This window comes from Tauraco erythrolophus, chromosome 10 (assembly GCF_009769465.1).
Source record: "Tauraco erythrolophus isolate bTauEry1 chromosome 10, bTauEry1.pri, whole genome shotgun sequence".
Lineage (NCBI taxonomy): Eukaryota > Metazoa > Chordata > Aves > Musophagiformes > Musophagidae > Tauraco > Tauraco erythrolophus.
In genome coordinates this window covers 5224178-5244829 of record NC_141474.1, presented here as the reverse complement: position 1 = coordinate 5244829, position 20652 = coordinate 5224178, and the positions used below count along the sequence as shown (strand labels likewise).

Genomic DNA, 20652 nt, shown 5'->3' with positions numbered 1-20652 from the left:
AATTTTCAGAAGAAAGCTAAAAAAGGCAGAGATTAGTTTTAAAAAAATTACGTAAAGAATGTATATATTTTAAAACAACACTTAATAGTAGATGTGTAGATCTATGGAGTAGCACATAGCAATGGATTGTTCAAGAATAAGAGAGTCCTGGCATGGAATGATTCAATTGATTTCTCTTCCCTAACTCGTTCTGTTTTTACAAGCACCACGTATAATTATCACATAACTAATGCTGGAAATACACTTCTTCATTCTCAGTGGACTGCAATCAACCGCACAGAATCATGACTGTTTCCAAAATGCTATCAGCAGATCAATTTGCTGTGAGGCAGCTGTTAGTGATTTAATATTCTCTTTACAAAGTGAGAGCTGCTCATGGTTTTCTTTTGGCAAGTTCAGGGGAAAAGGAAAGAGACAGATGCACAATGCATAATTTAAACCCAGTGAAATTTCAAAGGTTAACAAAAGTTTGATGAAATGTATTCATGCCTGATAAAGCCAAAAATTGCAATGATTTTTCTGATTACTCATTTTAGGTCTAAGCATTAGAAACCCCCAGGTAAGTTGGGCATGTGTCCAACAGGATCTACAGTCTGCTGAGCAGGCATCTGGGGTCGAACTGAACACTGAGAGGGCAAATCAGGCAAGGAAGATGAAAATTGCTCACTCTGCTGTGCCTTCTTACTCCCAGCTGCTCCTGCCTATCCCATAGGTCCTTTTGGGTTTCACTGCTCCCGAAAGAATGGTGAATCTAAACATGACGTTACTATTAGAATGAGTAAGTCCTCCGCAACGACACGTTTGGAACCACAGGCCCACAGCACATCAAGTTATCCCAAACACTCTCTCAGATGTTGAGATACTAACATGAATAATAGGAACCTGTGGCTGAAACAATACCAGCCCCTTTTTCCTCCCCTCTCCAGTCCCACTACCTGAAGCTAAGATTGATGACTTTCCCTGGTATCAGAATAAAGGCTGATGTAAACTTTCTGGAAGAGCTTCCTGCAAATGGCACGTCCCTCAGCCACCAAAGCTGCATGCAGCAGTTTCCTAGAAAATTGGCTAGAGGCAAACTAACCCAGCATCTGAGCAGACATTAAATAGCTGGACTAGTTTCCTCTCTATTACCTATTTTCTCACTCTTCAAGGCAGAGTTTTTCTTACAAGCTAGTACAACTCCTATATCAATGTTTTTCAAATGACACCTTAAAGAAAGCAGAATCAAATGAGAAGAAAGAGAGGAGATGATTTAGAAATGCCTCCAAAACTTTTGGCTTTAAGTACAGTCCAAAAGACAGCCTGAGCAGTGCAACATCCAAATGCGACAGTGCTGACAATGTGAAAAACAGGAAGCAAAGCTACTTGTCCTGTTCCAGGTGATTTAATGGCGAATTGCAATGGCTCCAAGTACTTACTGGCTGCCAGTCAGAAAAAAAGGCCTTTTGTATTTCTTGAGATAACCAGTGGAATAGAGCCTCAATCTGGCCTGTCTTGATTGCACTGGTAGCTCCACAAAACTCAGTGACACATTGAAGACACACTCTAGATTTCGCCACTGTTCTTGTTTCAGAGGTGTCCCAAGGACAATTCAGATCACTGGCCATGTATTTCTTTTAGACATTAAAAGCAGCAATAACCAGCATCCAAGGGAATCTTCTGTAGCAGCCAACGCAACCGGGTCTGAAACCCACCAAGGAAGTGAAAGTCAGGGACAGATCCTGTCAGATGGATAGGTTTTTGCTGGAGCTTAAAGATGACAGAAACCAAAATTTTCAAGATATTAAAAGGCTCTTAAGAAATCATTAGCAAAGACATTTCAGTGAAGGAACCTGGCAGAGTGGCACCATCCAACTTTTACGGCTGCAGAGAAAGCACACTACCGGGGTGAGGCTTAATTACAAACCTAAACCTTATGACAAGAAAATTTGCAGCTGTCTTTGTGTACATACTACTACATGGAATGTCAATATAATGCCATCCAGAGAAAACCACAGACCATCTGTCATGGCATCAATCTTAAAGTTAATATATTCTGTTTGTGTGTTTATTGCTTTTCCGGCATTCCTCAAAACTAAGCTACAGAAAGGGAGAGTTCATAAATAAGTCTTAGTCCCTTTCTGACTGCATCATTTCTAGAGAGGCCTTCAGATGCAAAGCCAAAGGGAAGGAAGAGGGGAGAGAAACAGCACAAGAAACTCTACTGACTGGCTTTGAGCAGTTGTCTTGCTGCATTTTATTCAAGGTTCTCTTTTACCATACTGAAAAAATTTAAAAAGCGACATAGGTCTTAGTCCATTGAAACATATTGAACAAGCTCAGACACTACAGACCTTTGAGAGTCACCTAGTTTTGTAATTTCTTTCAGATTGACCTGTCTTTCAATCAAAACTAACAGTTCTTTGAAGCAAATGAATCAGAGTAGAAAAAGGAAATTAAGACAGATGAAAAAGACAGTGACTATCAACAACTAACATGATTCTAGGGTAATGAAAATATGTACAATTCCCTTTAGCAGCTAGCAATGCTTTCCAGGGCAACAGGACTACCAACTATCATGAAGAAATGTGTTACTAAAAGGCATGTATTTCTAGAATCTTATTCCTTATTGCCTTTGTTATATGCATATAGTCAGTTTTGTATAGATTTTTATAAAAGCTAGGACTGAACAAAACCAAGAATATCACCCATCAACTAATAAACCAGTGAACAGATTTGATAAATGTTCCACAGAGTAAAAGACAGAAACATCCTTTAAAAAAATTAAAATCTAAAGGGTCACAGAGCCAAAAAGTTATTAGGATGAATAAGAATAGGTGATTTAAGATAGAATTACAAAAATAAACTAATGAGATTTTGCTGGCATGATGGAATTCCTAGATGTTAATCTAAAATAACCCTGTATTTAGAAGTTTTCTAAACACTATTTAACAAAAGAGTTAGCATTTGAGCAACATTTAAGATCTTTAACAGCTACTTTTAAGTTACTAAGTATATTTTACCATTGCTTTAATACATCTAAAGTTGATTTTCTGTTTAGCCAATTCCTGCAGTTCTTTAGTACGTTATACAACAACAAATGAGAAGTGAGGTCCTTGATACATAGCCCTTACTGTAAAAATATTTCAGAATATTCAGCAAAATAAAATATTTATTTGAAAAGATAACTTGTATGAATAAACAAGACAGCAAATACTGGAATCACTGGCATATCACTGAGATTAGTTGGAAAAGTATTAGTGTAAGAGTAGTCTCAGGCTAGACATATAGTCCAAAGAACGAACAACTTCAAAAGCTAGATCAGGAAAATTTCAACTAAATGCAACCAAAAAAACAGTCAAAAACCAAAACCCTAACCCAAAATTCCCAGATTTCAACAGATGGTATGGTCACAAGAAGTTTGTGGTGTAACATCTTCTCTTCAGTCAAGAGGAGAATCAGGCAAGTGACCAAAACCCAGACCCAGACAAGCATTTCAGTCATTAGAAGGTTAGAAACACTGTGTTGTTGATGAGAAGTAACGGGATTTGGTCACATTCTGAATGTGAGCAGTAAGGGAAAGTGAGAAAGTATACAGCAATTGATAGAAAAACACCCCGAAAAGGTTAGCAACATGGATCTGAGTTTTAGATGATTAACAAAGATGTCTGTGGATCTGAAACTGGGCACAGAAGACAGGTCTGGAATAGAGCTGGTAAGTTTGAGACATTATTAAACATTTACAAGAAGAGAGATGAGGGTAATAGAATTACTTCATCTGGGATACTTATTTTACAACTTCCCATATTTTGTATTACAGTTTTGAGATTTGGTTGGCTAACTACATAGCTCGAGATATACAGATTAAGTTGTGGAGAAAGCTAAAACTCTGATCTTATTTTAAAACTTGATTTTATGAAGAGAAATTTTTAAGAAAACAAGCCATAAGTCTCAAATACATTACCTGAAAAATTATGTTAAATAAAGAGTTTAAGAACAAGTTCTGTGCAGCAAAATTGTTTGGAATTTTTAAAGTTTGCCTGGAATCATCTTACAAAGATAACCATACTGACAAAAGGCTCCTATTCTCTAGGGATGAAGACATCTATGCGGTGCAAGACACTCGGCTAACACAGAAAGAAATGACATCTAATGACTACTCCAGAAATCCTGTACGGTAAGCCTTTAACCTGTAAGGATGATTCTGTCTTTGCAAAAAGGTCAGTCAACATTCATAGGGAAAAAAAACCACTTAATATTTTCCTGATTCATCAGTAACTTATTTAAAACAACAATAGAGTTATTTCTTCAGTATTATTTTATTTTCTCAGTATATCCTGAAGATAAGGAACTCCTTATAGCAGACACTAAGTTTTCAAGTAACCAGCTGTGATCAGTAACAAAAGTGATGTGTCAGAACACTTAATTCCCCAGACTTTTTAAATGTGTCCATGTAATGACACTGAAGAAAGTAACTCACGTGATTGAATCGTCTGGTGAAAGCAACAGCATTTGGTGCAGAACTGTATTTCTCTTTTTTATTCCAGCCACAGCTTGCCAGCTCCTGGGAGAACAGGGATGAAAATTCATTTTATTCTTTTTTTAATTAGTGTGTAAGACACATTCAGAGCCAAGAGCACATAGAGACACAAGCCTTAAAAATTCCAAAATAACTTAACAGAGTAGTAATAAATTGAAGTAATAAATACACAGCTACACTTTCTGATTTCTTCTGTAAAATGAGAATCCACAAGTGCCACTTATTAATTGTTTTGAATGATTAGACTTCTACAATTCATCTTTTGTTGAATTAGGGACTTCTTTATTTATTCAGCTCTTATTAGAAACCAGTGAAATAACTCAAGATCTATTTTTTTTTACCATGGGAAAATCCTGCTTTAAATGTGACTGAGCTAGAGAGAGCAGCATATTCTTCAGTTTTTAATTGCTTTCTGAAGATACTTAGAAGATACACCTCTAACTCAATCTAGACATGTCCGATTATTTAAACTTGGCATGTTACATTAAAGAAATACCAAAATTGTCAACTTTTGCAGCAGCAATAAGAGAAACATTATTTCCAGTTTTCCCTTCCAAAGGAACCAACTCTATTTTAAGCTGAACAACACTTAGCATTTGAGTAAAGAGTTTTGTAGAATAAAAAAAATAAAAAATAAATCACGCAGTTCCTGTACTTAAATCACCGTAAATCTGTAGGCCTCAACAATCTAACAAATTATTCGTAAATTACATTACTGAAAAAGCATTACTTTAGGACTACCAAGTTACAATGTCTCTTACTTGTCTGTAAAACTTAGTCAGCAGTTGGGTAACTACATCTTCCTTGTTATTTACTACCACTGAGCTTCGAAAAAGCAGTTTTCATTAATATCATAAAAAAGTCAATGTACCAATGAGCTCTTCTACTTGTATACAACAGCACACAGAATAGATGCAAACACACACAGCATACAGCACACAATCTATTTTCTACAGTGCTACCAACAAAAATAATCGATACAGACACAGCTCAATTATTGAAGTGGGATAACAGCCAAGTACAGCCCTTCGTTTTTATTTATTCATGCCTTCTTTCCACATCTTCCACTCTGAAGCACTCTCATTTTTACGACCGCATTGAAAAGTACTTAACTGAAACCAGTATCACACTACACATCCAGCTACCATACAACACAGGTAAGATGGTTCAACATGTAACCAATGGTTGTGCCACTTAAAACAGTCTTAGTTTAAAGGAATTTGATATCTAGATATTCTAAGCTCTGAAGTTTATTGGGTGTTTTTTTTTTTAATCAGGAACTTCTTAACATCTTTTCAACCAACATAACTAATCTACAAAAGTGTCACATGTCAGTTAAGAGAGACCTTGAATTCTTCCACTTGAAGTTTGTGGTGTGCTAGTACTTGTTAGAGACATTCCTGTCCACAGGCACTGGGAAGAACCGTAGTCTCTAGCTTTGTATTCAGGGCCATTCCTTCAAATTTCACTAGGAAGTTCTGCCACCCAAACCTATCCTGGAAAAACTCTGGCATGTTCAGCACAGGAATGCACATGCCTTACACCTGCACATCAATGACTATGCACAAGACAACTGTGCAGCCCTGAGTGGTTCCTGTTGCAAAAGAGAGTGGACCAGCAGAGAAGGAAGCCATCCAGGTGACTCTTGTTTACATCTCTATCCCTCTGCATCTCCCAGTGCTGCAATTTCCATTGGAATAACAATCACAGCTCTGCACCTGGGAGAATATAAGGCAATTCATCCTTACTGGCCTCTGATGATTACACTTCCTTAACAGCAGAAAAAAAAATTGTTGCCATCTCAAGTCTAGAGAAAGTATGGTAATTTCTTAATAATTTAAGGCATATCTTTGAACTTTTTCAATTCTCATCATTGAGTAAAAAAATCAGTGATGATTCTGGGCAGAAGTTAACTATTGCCCTGGCATTGCACATCTAAGGGCTCACACAGTACAGATATCAAAAGCAGATCAGGCTTAGCTGGCACTTAGTTTGTGGCACTGATGTGATTAGCAAGAGAAATGGTAATTTTTAAGTAGAAAATGTTACCAAGAATCTTTCAATAGTACTTAAGTAGCAATATTAACGGTAAGGTCAAAATTATACACTCAAAATTAGAGGTCTAATCAGTTGCATACAGATGCAAGATTTGACTCTTAGACTGTGAACTATATATACATAAACATATTTTTATTATTATTATTTGAAAGAACAAGTCTCTCTGCTTTGACAGAAGACTTAAGACAACTGAAGCCTCTGCTCCAGAAAAACCTTGTTAAGATTTTTCCCTATTAGAATGGAAAAAGAAAGCAATGACTGATAGAGAAGAAAGGTTTTGGTAAGCAAGATGGAAATTCAAATAATTAAGTAGCAGAAATAGCTCCTGGAACACATTCTTAGCAGATTCTGACTGTTTCTGTATTCCTTGGCCTGAGGCTGGCTATGAAGCTGTATATGAAGAGCTGTACGTTGTCATTCTTACCTTGGAATGAAACAGGTTTTCATGCAGTGTCTCACAAAAAGGTAAACACTTCAATGTACATTACTGAACATATCAAACACTGTTTAAAAAAACTACACAGGGACAGATTTAGGGTTAAGATAATTTGAAAATACATGGGTGAAGCAGAAAGAAGATAAGAATGGGACTGATGCGGTTCCAGAGTATACAAGGTCCCAGCTAAAATGACAGGGCCCAAAGGCATAGCCTCTTCTATGCATGCTTGAAGCTAAGCACAGACGCAGAAGTTAACAGACAAAGCAGTCACAGTAACTGCCAGCGGCAGCAAACTTGGGAATCCTTTAGCTCTAGCCACCATCTTGAGTGAAAGCACACAGCACTGGACACAGCAAAGCAAAAGATCCTTCTCCTGACTGGGAAGATACCTATCAGAACCCTTTTACAGAGGTGCAGAGGCACAGTTTCACAGGCCCTCAGGACCTGTGTTATCAGTTCAGATTCTTTGACAGCCTAAGCCAACATATGCATTGTTGTTTAAGGACAACCACAGGAGAGCACAGACTTCTGAGAGTCCAAAAAGTTCAAATTGAGAGTTCAAAAAGCCTTTTCCCCCCCTCCCTTTAGTCAGTGTTAAGAAATGCTTCTCCATCTCACTTGCAAGCCCTCTCTCCTCTGTATAGCCAGCTTGCTTTTCTCTTGACTAGAAACTAAAATAAAAGTAGTTTCCCTTTGTTGCCTGCCCCCAGTTTCTCAACATTATTACCTGGTCACTCTGCTTCAGGGGAAACTGTTGTTCACAACTTTTATCCCTCCCTACAACCTGCTTGCCTGAATTCATTGCCCTTGACACTGCTCATCCCACTGCCCTAACATGTCACCAAGAGACTAGAAGGTTTTTGCCTTCACTGCATTTCTTCTGGGATCAGTATGATACAGCCCTAACGAGCACGGACCCAACTTTGCACATGCTCCTGCAATAAAGCACACTAATTTGCTGAATTGGAATTCAGAAACCATTCTTATATTTCTATAAAAACACTCCTTTCTTCCCTAATTAAAGAGACTGTGCTGCCTATTTGGTTACTCTAATTCAGGCATGTTCCTTTGGTCTTCCTCTAGAACTGTGCTTTTTCCGCCACAAGTTTCAACTCTGAAGTATTCACAAGGATTATTTCCTTACTCTGCCAGTCAGCTCAAGCACAGGAGCTACATCACTACAACTACTAATTTCTTATTTTGTGCATTTTATTTTAAATGAGGTGCAAGACTGAAAGATTTAGAATCAAGAATACAAAAGTTAAACTTTCTTCATAATTCATTTTGGCTTTCATTCCTTTTTGAATCTATAGAATTTTGTTTTCTGTTAAAAAAATACTACAAAAACATTTAAATTATAACTGGTACTACACGGCAGAAAGAGACACTGCTTCTCATTAAAATCTTTATATATGGGTCAAAGTGAAGTTTCAAATATAGGAAGAGAGAAAAAGCAAGGATTAACACCAGAATCATTATACAAGTTCAGAACAAGCAGAGCTAAATAATCAAACTTTTTTTTTTTTCATTGTCTAGTCTAGTGAAGCAGAGGGAAGAAAGAAGCTAAAGGCAATAACCCAGTACAGATTTTCAACGTGAGTACATATGGGTAAATAATTTTGGAGGGTGTATTAAAATAGGTAAAATAAGTAATCGGATTTTCCAATAAAAGCAAGTTAATGTGTTCTGCAAGGGGACATCTGGAATTTAGTTAGCAGCAGCAAAACTGAGCAGGTCTATGACTACCTTCTTGCTTTATAGTCACGGCTCTCCAGAAAGCCACAACCACTACAAAATAAAGAAAAAGACACAATATACCCACTGTCACTTATGGAGAAAAGATGGAAATCCTATAAACTCCATCTTTCCCAAAATGAAAATGCAAGTCAGCTGCTTTCATACAGACAGAAGTTTACGTAGTAGAGGTGTGTTCTTCATTATTTTCATTTCTTGTACTGCAGCCCACTAATAATTAATTTACAAAGAAACAGTAATTCCTTCTACTTTCTTTTCTCACAAGTACCTTGTAGGCAATTTAAATGATGAAGAAAGGTGGTTTCCAGTATTTCCAGTATCACTTGAAGTGATACAGTCTGCTTGAAGCTCAGAGGACCACGTCACTAAATACTATCTAAGCCATGGTAATTGTCCAAGTCCATGCTTCTGGCTCACCCTAAGTGATTGACCATACCTTAATCCTGAGTTATGTGGAGTAAGAAAGAATATGAAATAGGAAATTTTAGTCGGTGATATGTAGGTACATATCTAGTACACATGTGAACCCACAGTAGCTGTAGGAAATTTGAATACAGGCAGGAAGAATCACATTTATTTGTTACAGATAGAGGCAAAAGGCTGTAGAAGTTTAAGTGTGTGCCATGAGCATGTTCATTGATTTTGATGCTGAAAGAAAAATACTATATATTGCTGTAAAAAAAAAGTTATTCAGCTCTGGTTTTTGTTAAGATAACCAAGATGAAATTCTGATGCTGCTTTATAAAAAAACAAACCTACAATACTTTAAGAAAAGATTTTAACACAATGAAGATGCAATACAATAATTTAGAAAGTCAAGAAAAACTATGATATTTAAAGAATACTGCTCACACACTTGCTAGAAATGGTGAAAATTCATCTCCAGTTATTTTAAAAATCAAGCATCTTAGAATACATCTCTCAGAACCCTTAATTGGGAATACAAATGAAAACCCATTCAAGGCTGAAAGTATTAATTCATATACTGTTCTACAGAGTTTGAGAAGCAGACAGATTCACAGCCTGCTTAAAGATTTGTTGGTGAATTACAACAGTGTATAATAAACACTCGGTTTTTAAATCTTGGCACACTAGGAAAGATGATGTTTATCATCTCCCACCACTCGTGGATGAGAGTTGTGAAATCTGATTCTAAATAGACTATCTACTAGCACTGATATCAAACCCCAAAATTCTATCCATGTCTTTCAGTCATTCATTAAAGCCTCAGTTTAGAAGCCTTTTTATACAGGTGAAATCAGTTTTGTTTTCTAATTACAAATTCACCAATGTTTGAGTCCACATGTCAAGGTATGTGTAAAGATTTACAACTTGAATCAAGACACGGATATGGCACACAGTCTGGTAGATACTTCAAAGAAACTCAGAAACCTACAGCATTTCATTACTCTGCTGTCAAGACAACTTCAGGCAAACTAGGTGTTCCACATCCGTTTTCACCGTCTCCAAAACCAGAGGAAAGCATTTTGTTTCTAGTTTCTTCTGACTTGAGAGTTAATCTGTATGCCCCTTTTCCCTACAGGATTAACGAAATTTCGAGGCACATCAGATAAGATGACAGACCTCTGTCTACCTGTGAAGGAGCACTGATGGACAGATAATTCTTGCATATTGTCAGGGTCTTCAACTGCTTTTGTGGAAACACTTGAGAAGTGCCAACACAGCTACCCTTCGTCTTACAGATATTTTCCAGTAAAGGCATCATGTGAACTTTTCTTATGCAGTACATACAGATTTCTTAAAAGGAATTCTTTCTAGATATATTCACCTACTCTCTCACAGTTTTTCTTTTAGATAAGTTTCATCATTTTATCCTGCTTGTCCCCTTTATGGTTCACAATGAGTGAGAACAGCCAACAAAATTAAATGTGCTTTCTTGACATTTCTTTTTGTTTCCCAGAGACTTTCTGTAGGTCTGCTCACACAAGAATCTGACACACAGGAAGTAGCATTAAAAGAGCAACAAGTTATGAAGTATGGAATATTGGATCACCGCTGCTATATCTAACTTGCTTGCTTCCTTGTGGTTGTTACACAGCTGACTGCTCATCTTGTGCAGTGCTGGAAGCTGACTGCAAAGAATAAACTACCATCGAGCTCAAGCAGTGGAATTTCTTTATAAGCAGATCATTAGGAAAAGTTCTAACTAGTCAAATTAGTGTTTTGATATCCAGTCCTTTGAAGCTCAGTATAACGAGAGATGAGGCACTGCATAAACCCAGAGCTTATTTAACTTCAACTCCTCTATTGTAGGGGGAACCCTACATAGCAGTAATGCTTAACATCAGAAAAAGAAGTACACGAATACACACACGAGGAAAATATTCAAAAGAATCAGATAAAAGGATAAAATGCTTTAAAGTTTTGGAAAAGAACTTAAAAAAAAGAGATATCCTCTTAGAAGATCAGGATAAATATACTCTGCCAATCAAAAAGACTCTAAGGATGCCTAGAAAGAAGAGTCAGAGATCAATGGGTTGGGAAAAAGCTTACTGAAATAATGCAAGTTAAATCATGACATTTTTAAGTACAGATCAAAAGAAAGCCTTCAAAGAGTTTGTGGGTACACAAATGACAACATCAATAATCACAACCACAAGATTTCTTCACTTGAAGCAAAATATTCTTTGGTGTGCCACAACAGTAACATGACAAAAGTCTGCTACCAATAAAATAGCTTATGATAGACTAAAGGTGACTGATGAGCTGAAAAAGACTTCCACATTACTGAAAGTGGGCAATCAACTGAAAAATATTGAAAAATGAAAAACAATGTCCACAGGAAAATGCTAATCATACAGAAAAAAAAAGGATAAACAATTCATCATTTATTATAATCATTGTGAAGATTCTAAAAACATCTGTTCAAGTCAGGATGCAATCAGAAAGGAATATGGCATCATGTAAAAACAAAACAGAGAACACAAATCATCAATATACTATCCCAATATATCCACAGTTCACATCCGTCTTGAATACACGATGCCATTACAGTCATTTTTCTTTTTCCAAAAAGATATATGAACCAGTTTGGGAAACACAGAACAGGATTAGGTACAGCATGAGCTGAAAACTAAAATATTATAATCAGAATAGTGAAATCAAGACGTTTGACATTCAGAAACATTAGAACCCAGATATTTCATGTCTAGCACTATCTGAACATATTTAAATATCCATACTTCATTCCCCAAACAAACCATTAGTTCCAAATATTTTCATGTTACAAATCCATCTGCTTCAGAGTTATATGAACTGGGACAAAAATTAAGATTTATTGACATACTTACACTTTGCAATTCTAGAATTTATATACTGGCATAACTTTTCTCATTTAGATCTGAAAACAAAACAGATGAACTACCTACCTCTGGTTGAATTGCTTTAAATACAGGGACATCCATTAGTGTTATCTGACCCTGAAATAAAAAAATAATAAATCATAAGTTAAGCTTAAAATTAACCTTGCATTCTATTAAGTTACTGTACTGCAGGAGAACGGTACTTGTACTGTTTCCTTTTATTATCTGACTTCCATTTTGTAGCTAAGTTCAGAGGTTTTGGCTCCTACCACAGAGTCGTCCTGCAAAACCAGAGAATAAAGCACTCCAAATTTTACCTTTAATAAAATAAACAAATTATGAGAAGTTATTCTCAGGAGCATAATCCTGCACTTTTGTATACAAATCAGAGGTTGAACTCAGATTATATAAGAAGGTATCCAAGAATACAAGTAACTAACTTTTAGTTGCTCACGAGCAGTTTCCCTTCAAACTCTGAATCTGAGTCCAGGTGTTACACAATTCTACTGAAACATCCCTAAAGTTTTTCAATCAGTACTTGAACCATCCTTGAATAACTAAGTTAAGTAACTGTTCAGTTGCACAGCAGCAGTTAAATACAGCCATCTTGCTTCCAGCAAGTCAGGACCAGTAAGTACATTTTCATTTTGGGATGTCTATTTAGCTTTGAAAAGGGTAAAGAGGAACTCAGAGTCCAAGACCAGGTTTTACATTTTGAAACATATTCACAGAGCCTTATTTTAAAGCATACAATTTCAGATTGCTGCCTGCCTGTGTATCCCAAAGAAAGAGGCCAGCTCATTCAAAGAACATGTAGGTAACCCAAAAATACCAGTGCCATGCAAGTTAGATATGGCAAATACTCTTTTGACAATGAATCCAGAGACCTCGTTCAGTTCCCTCAGATACGAGCTGCGTAGCTTCATTCCCATTTCCTTGAAAACGGTGGTTTACCCATTTATACACTCTGCGGTACACAGACAGCTCCGTGACTCTCACAAATTGCAATTTTCATTGAATGCCATTATTGGATAGCAGAATAGCTTCTCAGATAAAGTCAATCTTGCAGAAAAATTTTAACTAGGATGCTCTAGTCAAAAGTAAGTGGGTGCAAGGAGATGCACCTGCTCAAAAGAGAGTACCTGCTCTAACAAGACAAGAAGTGATGTGTTTTGCCAAAGATGACCAAATCTACGTTTTGTAGCAGATCTCCTTGACCTCTAAATCTACTTTTAGGTATGAATTCCAGCAAACATGACCATAAAAAAAATATAAATCAGTCCCAGTTTCTGTAACCGACACACTGGATACAATCATCTCATATTTTGCAGTGCAACATCATGGAAGTAACAAGCCCTTTACGAGTTTCCTTTTTACAAACTTTGTCTGGGCTCTGCTTTGCTTGGCTGCTCCTTCTTCCCAGCAATGATGTTTTAAAGCTGTATTAGATTTTTCTAGTCCTGGGCTAAAGTGAGATTAAATCAGACCGAATAAGACAATACACACTCACAAATGTGCATGACTGAACAGCTTTGTAGCAGTAAATCCTGTACAAACTTTTACATAAACAAGACATTCTTGGTCCTGTAACAGAAGTATACTCACATGTGGTATGAGACATATGATTTGCACTCGCTATTCATTCATATCCATAAGCTATTTAGATGTCAACTTAAAAATTAATCTCCAAACTACCATTTTTAAATGTGATTTAACAGTCAACTGATCAACCGCAGCATCTGTCTTGAAAACACAAATCATATTGTACCTTAAAAGTTTAAATAGAGTCAATATCAGACATACCCTCTAAATTTGTTTTAAGCAGCAATGGTTAGTAACAACAGAAAATCAGGACTATAGTAAGCCAAAATACTCTTTGCCTTCCATGTAACTTCTCTATTCCCTTGCATCCATAGCAACTATAGTAAAACATAGACAATAGAATTTTGCCAAAAACAAAAGACGCCTTTCAAACTGAAAGCAACCTAACCTTGCTAACTGAAACCATTCCGTTCTTTTATTATTAGACCTATGAAAAAATGTCTTCTTCTCGAGGGAATAAAATGATTTCTCTTCCTAAAATTAAAGACTCTTTCAGCATTTTTTTTTTTATTATTAAGGTCAGAAATGCAGAAATCTTCACATGAAGCTTTTTTCCAAGAGGGATAGTTTTATCTTCCCACAAAAAGCACTGACAGCAACAAGTCATTCCCAGCAAGGGAAGTGGATGAATTTGCGATAGTGCGCCCAGACAACAAACTACTCCAGCTATGGTTAATGACTTTGCTTTTGAAGGATTCTGAACGTGTGTACAGACAATGCTGGTAATTTTTGCATGCTATTTCCCACCTTTTCCTAACCTGAGCATGTTATCTGGGAAAGAACTAGGAGTCTTAGACAGTGACAGGATTATCACCTTGCCAAAACCCACAACATGCTTGACAATGCTCTGCTATAGGTGAAGAGTACAGCTGGATCTTTACATCACACAGAAGAGCTTTAGAAATTTCTGAAGATCTCTTCAATGTCATTCTGGGTTATGTTATACTGCTCCTGGGTAAAACAAAAAAATACACCTTTGTCTTGACACTTCTATAGTATGCTCTCTTACAAATAAGTCTCTTTTGAGGAAACAAATAGGCAAGGCATGTTTACTGGAGCAGGGAAAGACATCTGAACCAGGGGAACAAGAGTTTTCTCCAAATGCATGACATTTAAGAAGGGGGCAGTGAAAATCTGGCTAACTAATTTCTAGAGTTAAAATGGCCTTGAAGCTAATAATCAAAATGCATTCAGAGAACAGTTATCCTAAAATGAGCTGAGGTAGAAGTCTATTTATTTATTTCTAAATCTTATGTAAAAGCTTAAGATGATAAATTGAGAACGCCTATGAAAAGAACTTCTCTATGAGGGTAGCACTTAAATAAATACAGAAAGTCTGTACCACTGTGTAGGACAAACTTGCCTGATATTTGCATGTGTGTTATTTTCAAGCTTCCCACTCACTAAGAAGCAGCCAATTTATCCCAGTTCTGTAAACCACCTAATCCTGCATCCATGGTTGTGCAGGCACAAGCACCAAGTACTTACACTTTCTTACCTGCGGAGAACACTCAAGAGACAGAAGGAAAGTGTGGATTCATTTCTCTCACCTGATCCAATCCTGACCATAGAGCGGCCACACATTACAGCAAGAGTTAACTCTTCCTTTTGATTTCCAAGGTGAAGAACCCAGAACTCAAACATCAGCCATAAAACTCAATCTCTAGTCTCCTGTTCATCTGCTAAAGTATAATAGGGTTTCTCAGAAATACATTGTTTTAGGTAAATGTGTGGCTGAATGAATGTATTGCTCTGCTTCCCAATAGAGGAAATCAATTAGAAAATTGGTTGGGGAAAGTGAAACCAAAAGAACATGCACTTCAATGCAATTTGCATATAGGGTATATTATAACATCCTTACAAAAGACCCAGGCATTTCAATAGTTAACATTTCAGTGCAAATCCTCCTCGCTAAAAAAGATTACAGCAATGGCACAAGTGAGCCAGGAAATGGATTCATTTTTCCCACAGAAGAGAGAATGCTTAAAAATAAATGTTGTCTTTCTTCCCAGCCCTCCAGAATCTGTCATCTCAGTCAACCTGAACTGCCTTACCTAAATTAGAACATTACTTGCTTCAGTAGTGTCTTCTAAACCAATTATTATTCAAGATAGGATTAATAGCCACATGAAACAAAGACTGTTGTTATAACTTCACACCGGAATTCACATATCAAAACAAACGCATACATTTTAAATAAGGAACTGTATATTAATGTTGAGGGAATAAAACCCACACATGCCAAAGTTCAAGATAATGTTCGTTACTAAAAAGATTCAAAATTGCTATTAAGAACATCACAACATAAATAAAGCAACTCTAAGAACTAAAAAAATCCAGTATGTTCTAACAGAGAAACTTCTTTTTTCTAGTATCACGTTGCTATTAGGTTGGGGTTTTTTTCTTCCCCTTGTTTGGTTTACACATCTCCTGACTTTCACTAAAAGCAGTGTCCATCTTCAGTAACACTGTATCACATTACCACTCCTTCAAGAAACATCTGTATTGAGGTTCCTTAGAGAGCTTGTGATTTCCACTGGCGTTCCAAGCACTTAAAGAATTGTTCACAATTCCAAAGAGGCAAGCCACTGATAGTTGAATACCTAAGCTGATGGATAAGTAGTCATCTGGCTTTGTGGATATGACAGTGTACCTCAAATAAGAGTTTAAAAATACCTTTGACAAAATTTTTTTAAACATTAACTTATTCATATCTATAAGTCTAACACTTAACTGAATTTTTACCATTTTAAGGGTGCTCGACTACTGCTAAGTGAAAAATAAAGCAAACTGAAAGACTGGCATTCTAATCAATAACACCTGAAGTGACAAAACTTAGAATTTATGATATTGATGTTAGATGGCATTGCTCAACTCTTACCAAAAAAAAAGTAACTATCATGACCAAATCACAGGCAATTTAAACCCCAACAAGCCACTAATGTGGTTCCTGCAGCAAAGAGATACGATGCACTGACTTTGCTCATTCCAGCTCCTTAACCTAGCCAATACAAATTCCTGGATAGCTCCCTCTCCTAAATGTGGTTTCATCTTTTAATATTCAATCCAAAAATTCTAAGTGTTCACATCAATTTGTTACATGAAGCATGCCAACCATAACTTCTCTGCTTTTTGAGTTGTCAGCTGCATATATTTAAAGAAAAAAATAAAGTCACATGTGCAATACAAAACCTTGAACTTATTCCTACTCATCATTTAAATAAGTATCCTGATTACACAAAGATAGGGAAACTTGGAATTTTCTGCCTTTTGAGAAGTCTATTGAGTTCATTTACATGTATTAAAGAACTTCTTCACTGCCCAGGCCATGGAAGAGCTGAATGGAAGTTGTGTGTTTACATTTACCCTAGATTCTAGATAACAATTCCAGAACATGATTACAAGAGGTATGTTTTTAATGTATGACTAATATATTTCCCAGTCCTCGATCATTTGAAGAACTCTACAAGAGAAAACCATCTTTTGAAGACAATGAATGATCATCTTGCCATTCAGACACTGGAATGGTAGTTGGCAGGTAACTTTTTAGCCCGCTGCACAGCCATGGGAGGTTTTTTTTCATATAGTCGAAAGACCTGGCCTGGGGACAGTCCTGAACAAAACATTTAGCTCTCCCATGTGTTGAGATGTTGGACTTGTGAACAAGTACTTCAAAACACTAAACTTATTAACAGACAGCTTCATATACAGATAAAGAGATTTACCCCTCTCTCACGCAACGGTGTCAGGATAGAAATTTTACAACCAGATGATTAAGAACCACACCTCATTGTGCTTCTTTGAGGAACATGGAGAAGCTCAACGAAGGGAAATTTTAAAACATTCCCCAATTCCTTCTCTCTTCTCTGTGAGTACATAAGATAATCCGTCTTTCCATAAATGCTGCAACTTAAGAACCTCTAGCTGCAGTTAATACCACAGCACCAAGCTCCTCTCCATGCCCCTGTATGAAAGTTCCCATCTGATCTGGACTATAATCCCACCCTTCTAGTCCTTAGACCTTCTCAAGCATGAACTCCTTCTGCCAGGCTGCTCGCTGTACTACAAGTTTTCCTGCCATGTACCTACCATGAGGATGGTGCACTTCCCATAGAGCTCCTGGACAGAGACTCTCATTGTGAAAAGAAAAAGTAAGTTTCTGTCTGAGATGAAAAAAATAAAATGCCTACATTTTGGTTATTGAAGAATATTGCCATAATTTGATTTTCCTTGAAGCCATGTTGGTTCAAGCAACACTTCATAAATTGTTCCTTAATCTGAATTTTTCAGAGGAATTACATTTAAGCCTTCCAACTTGGCTTAGTGCTGTCTCTCCGGGCTGCCAGAATAATTTTCCTCACCGAAAAAAATAGCTAAGTCTCTGTTAAGCACTGCATCAGTAGCAGAATAATTCTGCTGTCCAAAATGAACGCTGGGGGATTAAAGTTCCTGTTTTGAAACTCCGCTTGTTTTCTCAAAGTCTGCTCCAGAACTTTTATCATTAATAGTTCCTCCACACGCTACAATAAAGTTGCTTCTCCTTGCTTTCATTGGGAGCATACTTGTTCTTCAGCATTCTTCTGTAAAATAAAGCTAGCAGGAACACATGCAAGCCCACGTCCTTTTTCATCGAAAGCTCCCAGGCCCAGGACTTCACTTTATTCAAACTGCTCTCAGATGCAGCAGACAGACTTGCCTCAAGCTCCCTAATCCACTGACAACCAGCCTCAGGAGAGGCCAAAACCAACATCACTGCCAGGAACCACGCAGCACAACTCACACCAGTAGCTGCACAGGAACTTGCAGAGGTGACTGTGAATCTGCTAGAGTCCCACACAAGAGAAAGTTCTCCTGGGGGGAACCTCAGGTCAGTTTAAGTTATTTTCGTTTTGTTCAAAGTAGCAAAAGATTTGATTGTTGAACCCCACATACCTCAAGGCCTATTTCTGCACTTCCATTACACACACGCGATGCGGTTCCAGAACTCGAGACCTGCTTCCTTTACAAAACACACTCTCATGCTCTTTTTTCAGACATAGATAACTTGATCTTCAACTGTCATAAGAATACCTCTGAGAAAAATTCCGTGTTTCACCTAAATGTTTTTAAAAACAAACTTTATTTGTATACCATTTCCAAGCTAAGCAATATTCTCTTTTCCAACATCCATTTGACAAAGCTTAACTGGAATTCGAAAGAAAAGAAATACACATACATCTTAATGCAAACTTACTTAGCGCTTTCAGAGACTAGGGCAAAGAAAAAGAATCCTTCTTAGATAACTAGGTGAAAAGAAAAAGCAATGGATTTATACAGCTGCACTTCCCTTAATTCTACCTCAAATATTTACACCACCGTGGCTAAGTTTAAGTATAAAACGGAAAAGTGAGTCAAAAAGTAATAAACAGTCACATAATTAAACAGTAGCAGTCTAAGGAATAAGAATTTACTGTAAAGCAAAAAATAAATATTTCTTCAACCTGAGGTTTGCCAGCATCTTAATTTGGAGCTCGTGTCCCCAAAGCATTTTCCTTTTTTTTCTTTCAGTCTCATCAGGGTCCTCCTTTTCTACTGCCCCTGCACCGTTAGCATATCCCTGCCCCACAAATCTTGCCCTGTACACTCCAAACCACACTTCTCCCTTCAGCGAAAATGGGCAGCATTCACTGCAACTGTGCCTGCCCTGCACACGCTGAACGCGCCGCCGGCAGGGCCAGACACCAGCGGGTAATCCTGGCACCAGCTTGTTTTGTGGCTTTTAGCTGTTCAACGAAGAAGTGAGACATGTTCAGCCTAAAAGCAGGTATTTAAAAGAGAGACAGTCTCCTTATTACAGCTAGAAAGCTGTCTGTAGAATCCTTAGCAGAAAACAAACACGTTCTACTTCATACTCATTGAATGGGATATTTTTTCCCCCCTCAAAATTTATGAAACATGCAGGCATTCAACACATCCCCTGGAAACTTTTTTGTAAGCTGCATGGTGATAAAGCAAACTATAAGTTTGCAACAGCAGCAGCTACACCTGAAGATCTCACCTGTTTCAGCTATAACTTGGCCCTTTCTAAAGCACCTTCAACCTTACAAAGAACCTAAGACACCTGGTTGGTAACAACAGCATAAATCAACTAGATGATCCTTTGAGGATGATTGGACTAGAGGATCCTTTGAGGTCCCTTCCAATCCCTAACATTCTGTGAACGATTACACATGTATCACAACAATAACTTCCGTCACTGTTCAAACCAGACCCCTTGAAGGGCTGGAGTACTTTTGCTAGAAAGTTAGTACAAGACAGAACAAAGGACCATTAAATGAAAGGGCACACTGACTGTGCATTCAGCACAGTATTAGATGACTGCCAAAGGGAAGAATATGGAAATAAAATCACCAAAAATATTTACACTTGGGCTTCTCTTTGGCTTGGTAAGCAGCTTGTTGAAAATACAGGATTACAAGCAATAGCTTTTGTACTCCAACTTGTCTCCTGCCCACTAACTGACTAAACAGATCGACTTTTGAAACAACAGTGATGTCTCCAATGTAGTGGGAACTAAAAAGACATCTGTGTGTCTCAAAGGTATTGAAACTACTAGCATGAATCCTATTTCCAGTATCTCTCGAAGTTAATTATCTTCCAGATTTTTTTCTCTTCTTTCTCCAGCATAACTGAAATTGTGTATCTGTACACGGTGCCCCGTTTTGATCGCAATGCAACATAACATATAAAGTACAGGATAAGATTCCCAATGCTGATGTCGACTTTACCAGTTAACTCTCATATTTAACCTACCTATGCACTGGAATTCTTTTTTGTTTGAGCAGAGGTTTCTTAACCATTAATCAGACAGCTGTCTAACTCATGTGCAGCAACTTGCTTTTATTGTTGTTTTACTGGCTTTATCACATTCTATTTTCTATCAATAAGGTACTTACATAGCCCATGAATTATTTCCT

General features: G+C 37.2%; 1 protein-coding gene across 2 annotated transcripts in view; it reads right to left on the bottom strand.

Annotated features, from left to right (window-relative positions):
• RALGPS2 (Ral GEF with PH domain and SH3 binding motif 2) overlaps positions 1-20652 on the bottom strand; it is a 118107-nt gene that overhangs the window by 71403 nt on the left and 26052 nt on the right. For both annotated transcript variants that reach the window (XM_009991230.2, XM_009991237.2), the window contains 2 exons: positions 12161-12211; positions 4460-4543 (listed from right to left, as the gene is read on the bottom strand). In XM_009991230.2, coding sequence (XP_009989532.1) covers positions 4460-4543; positions 12161-12211 — 135 coding nt within the window. The remainder of the gene's footprint in view (positions 1-4459; positions 4544-12160; positions 12212-20652) is intronic.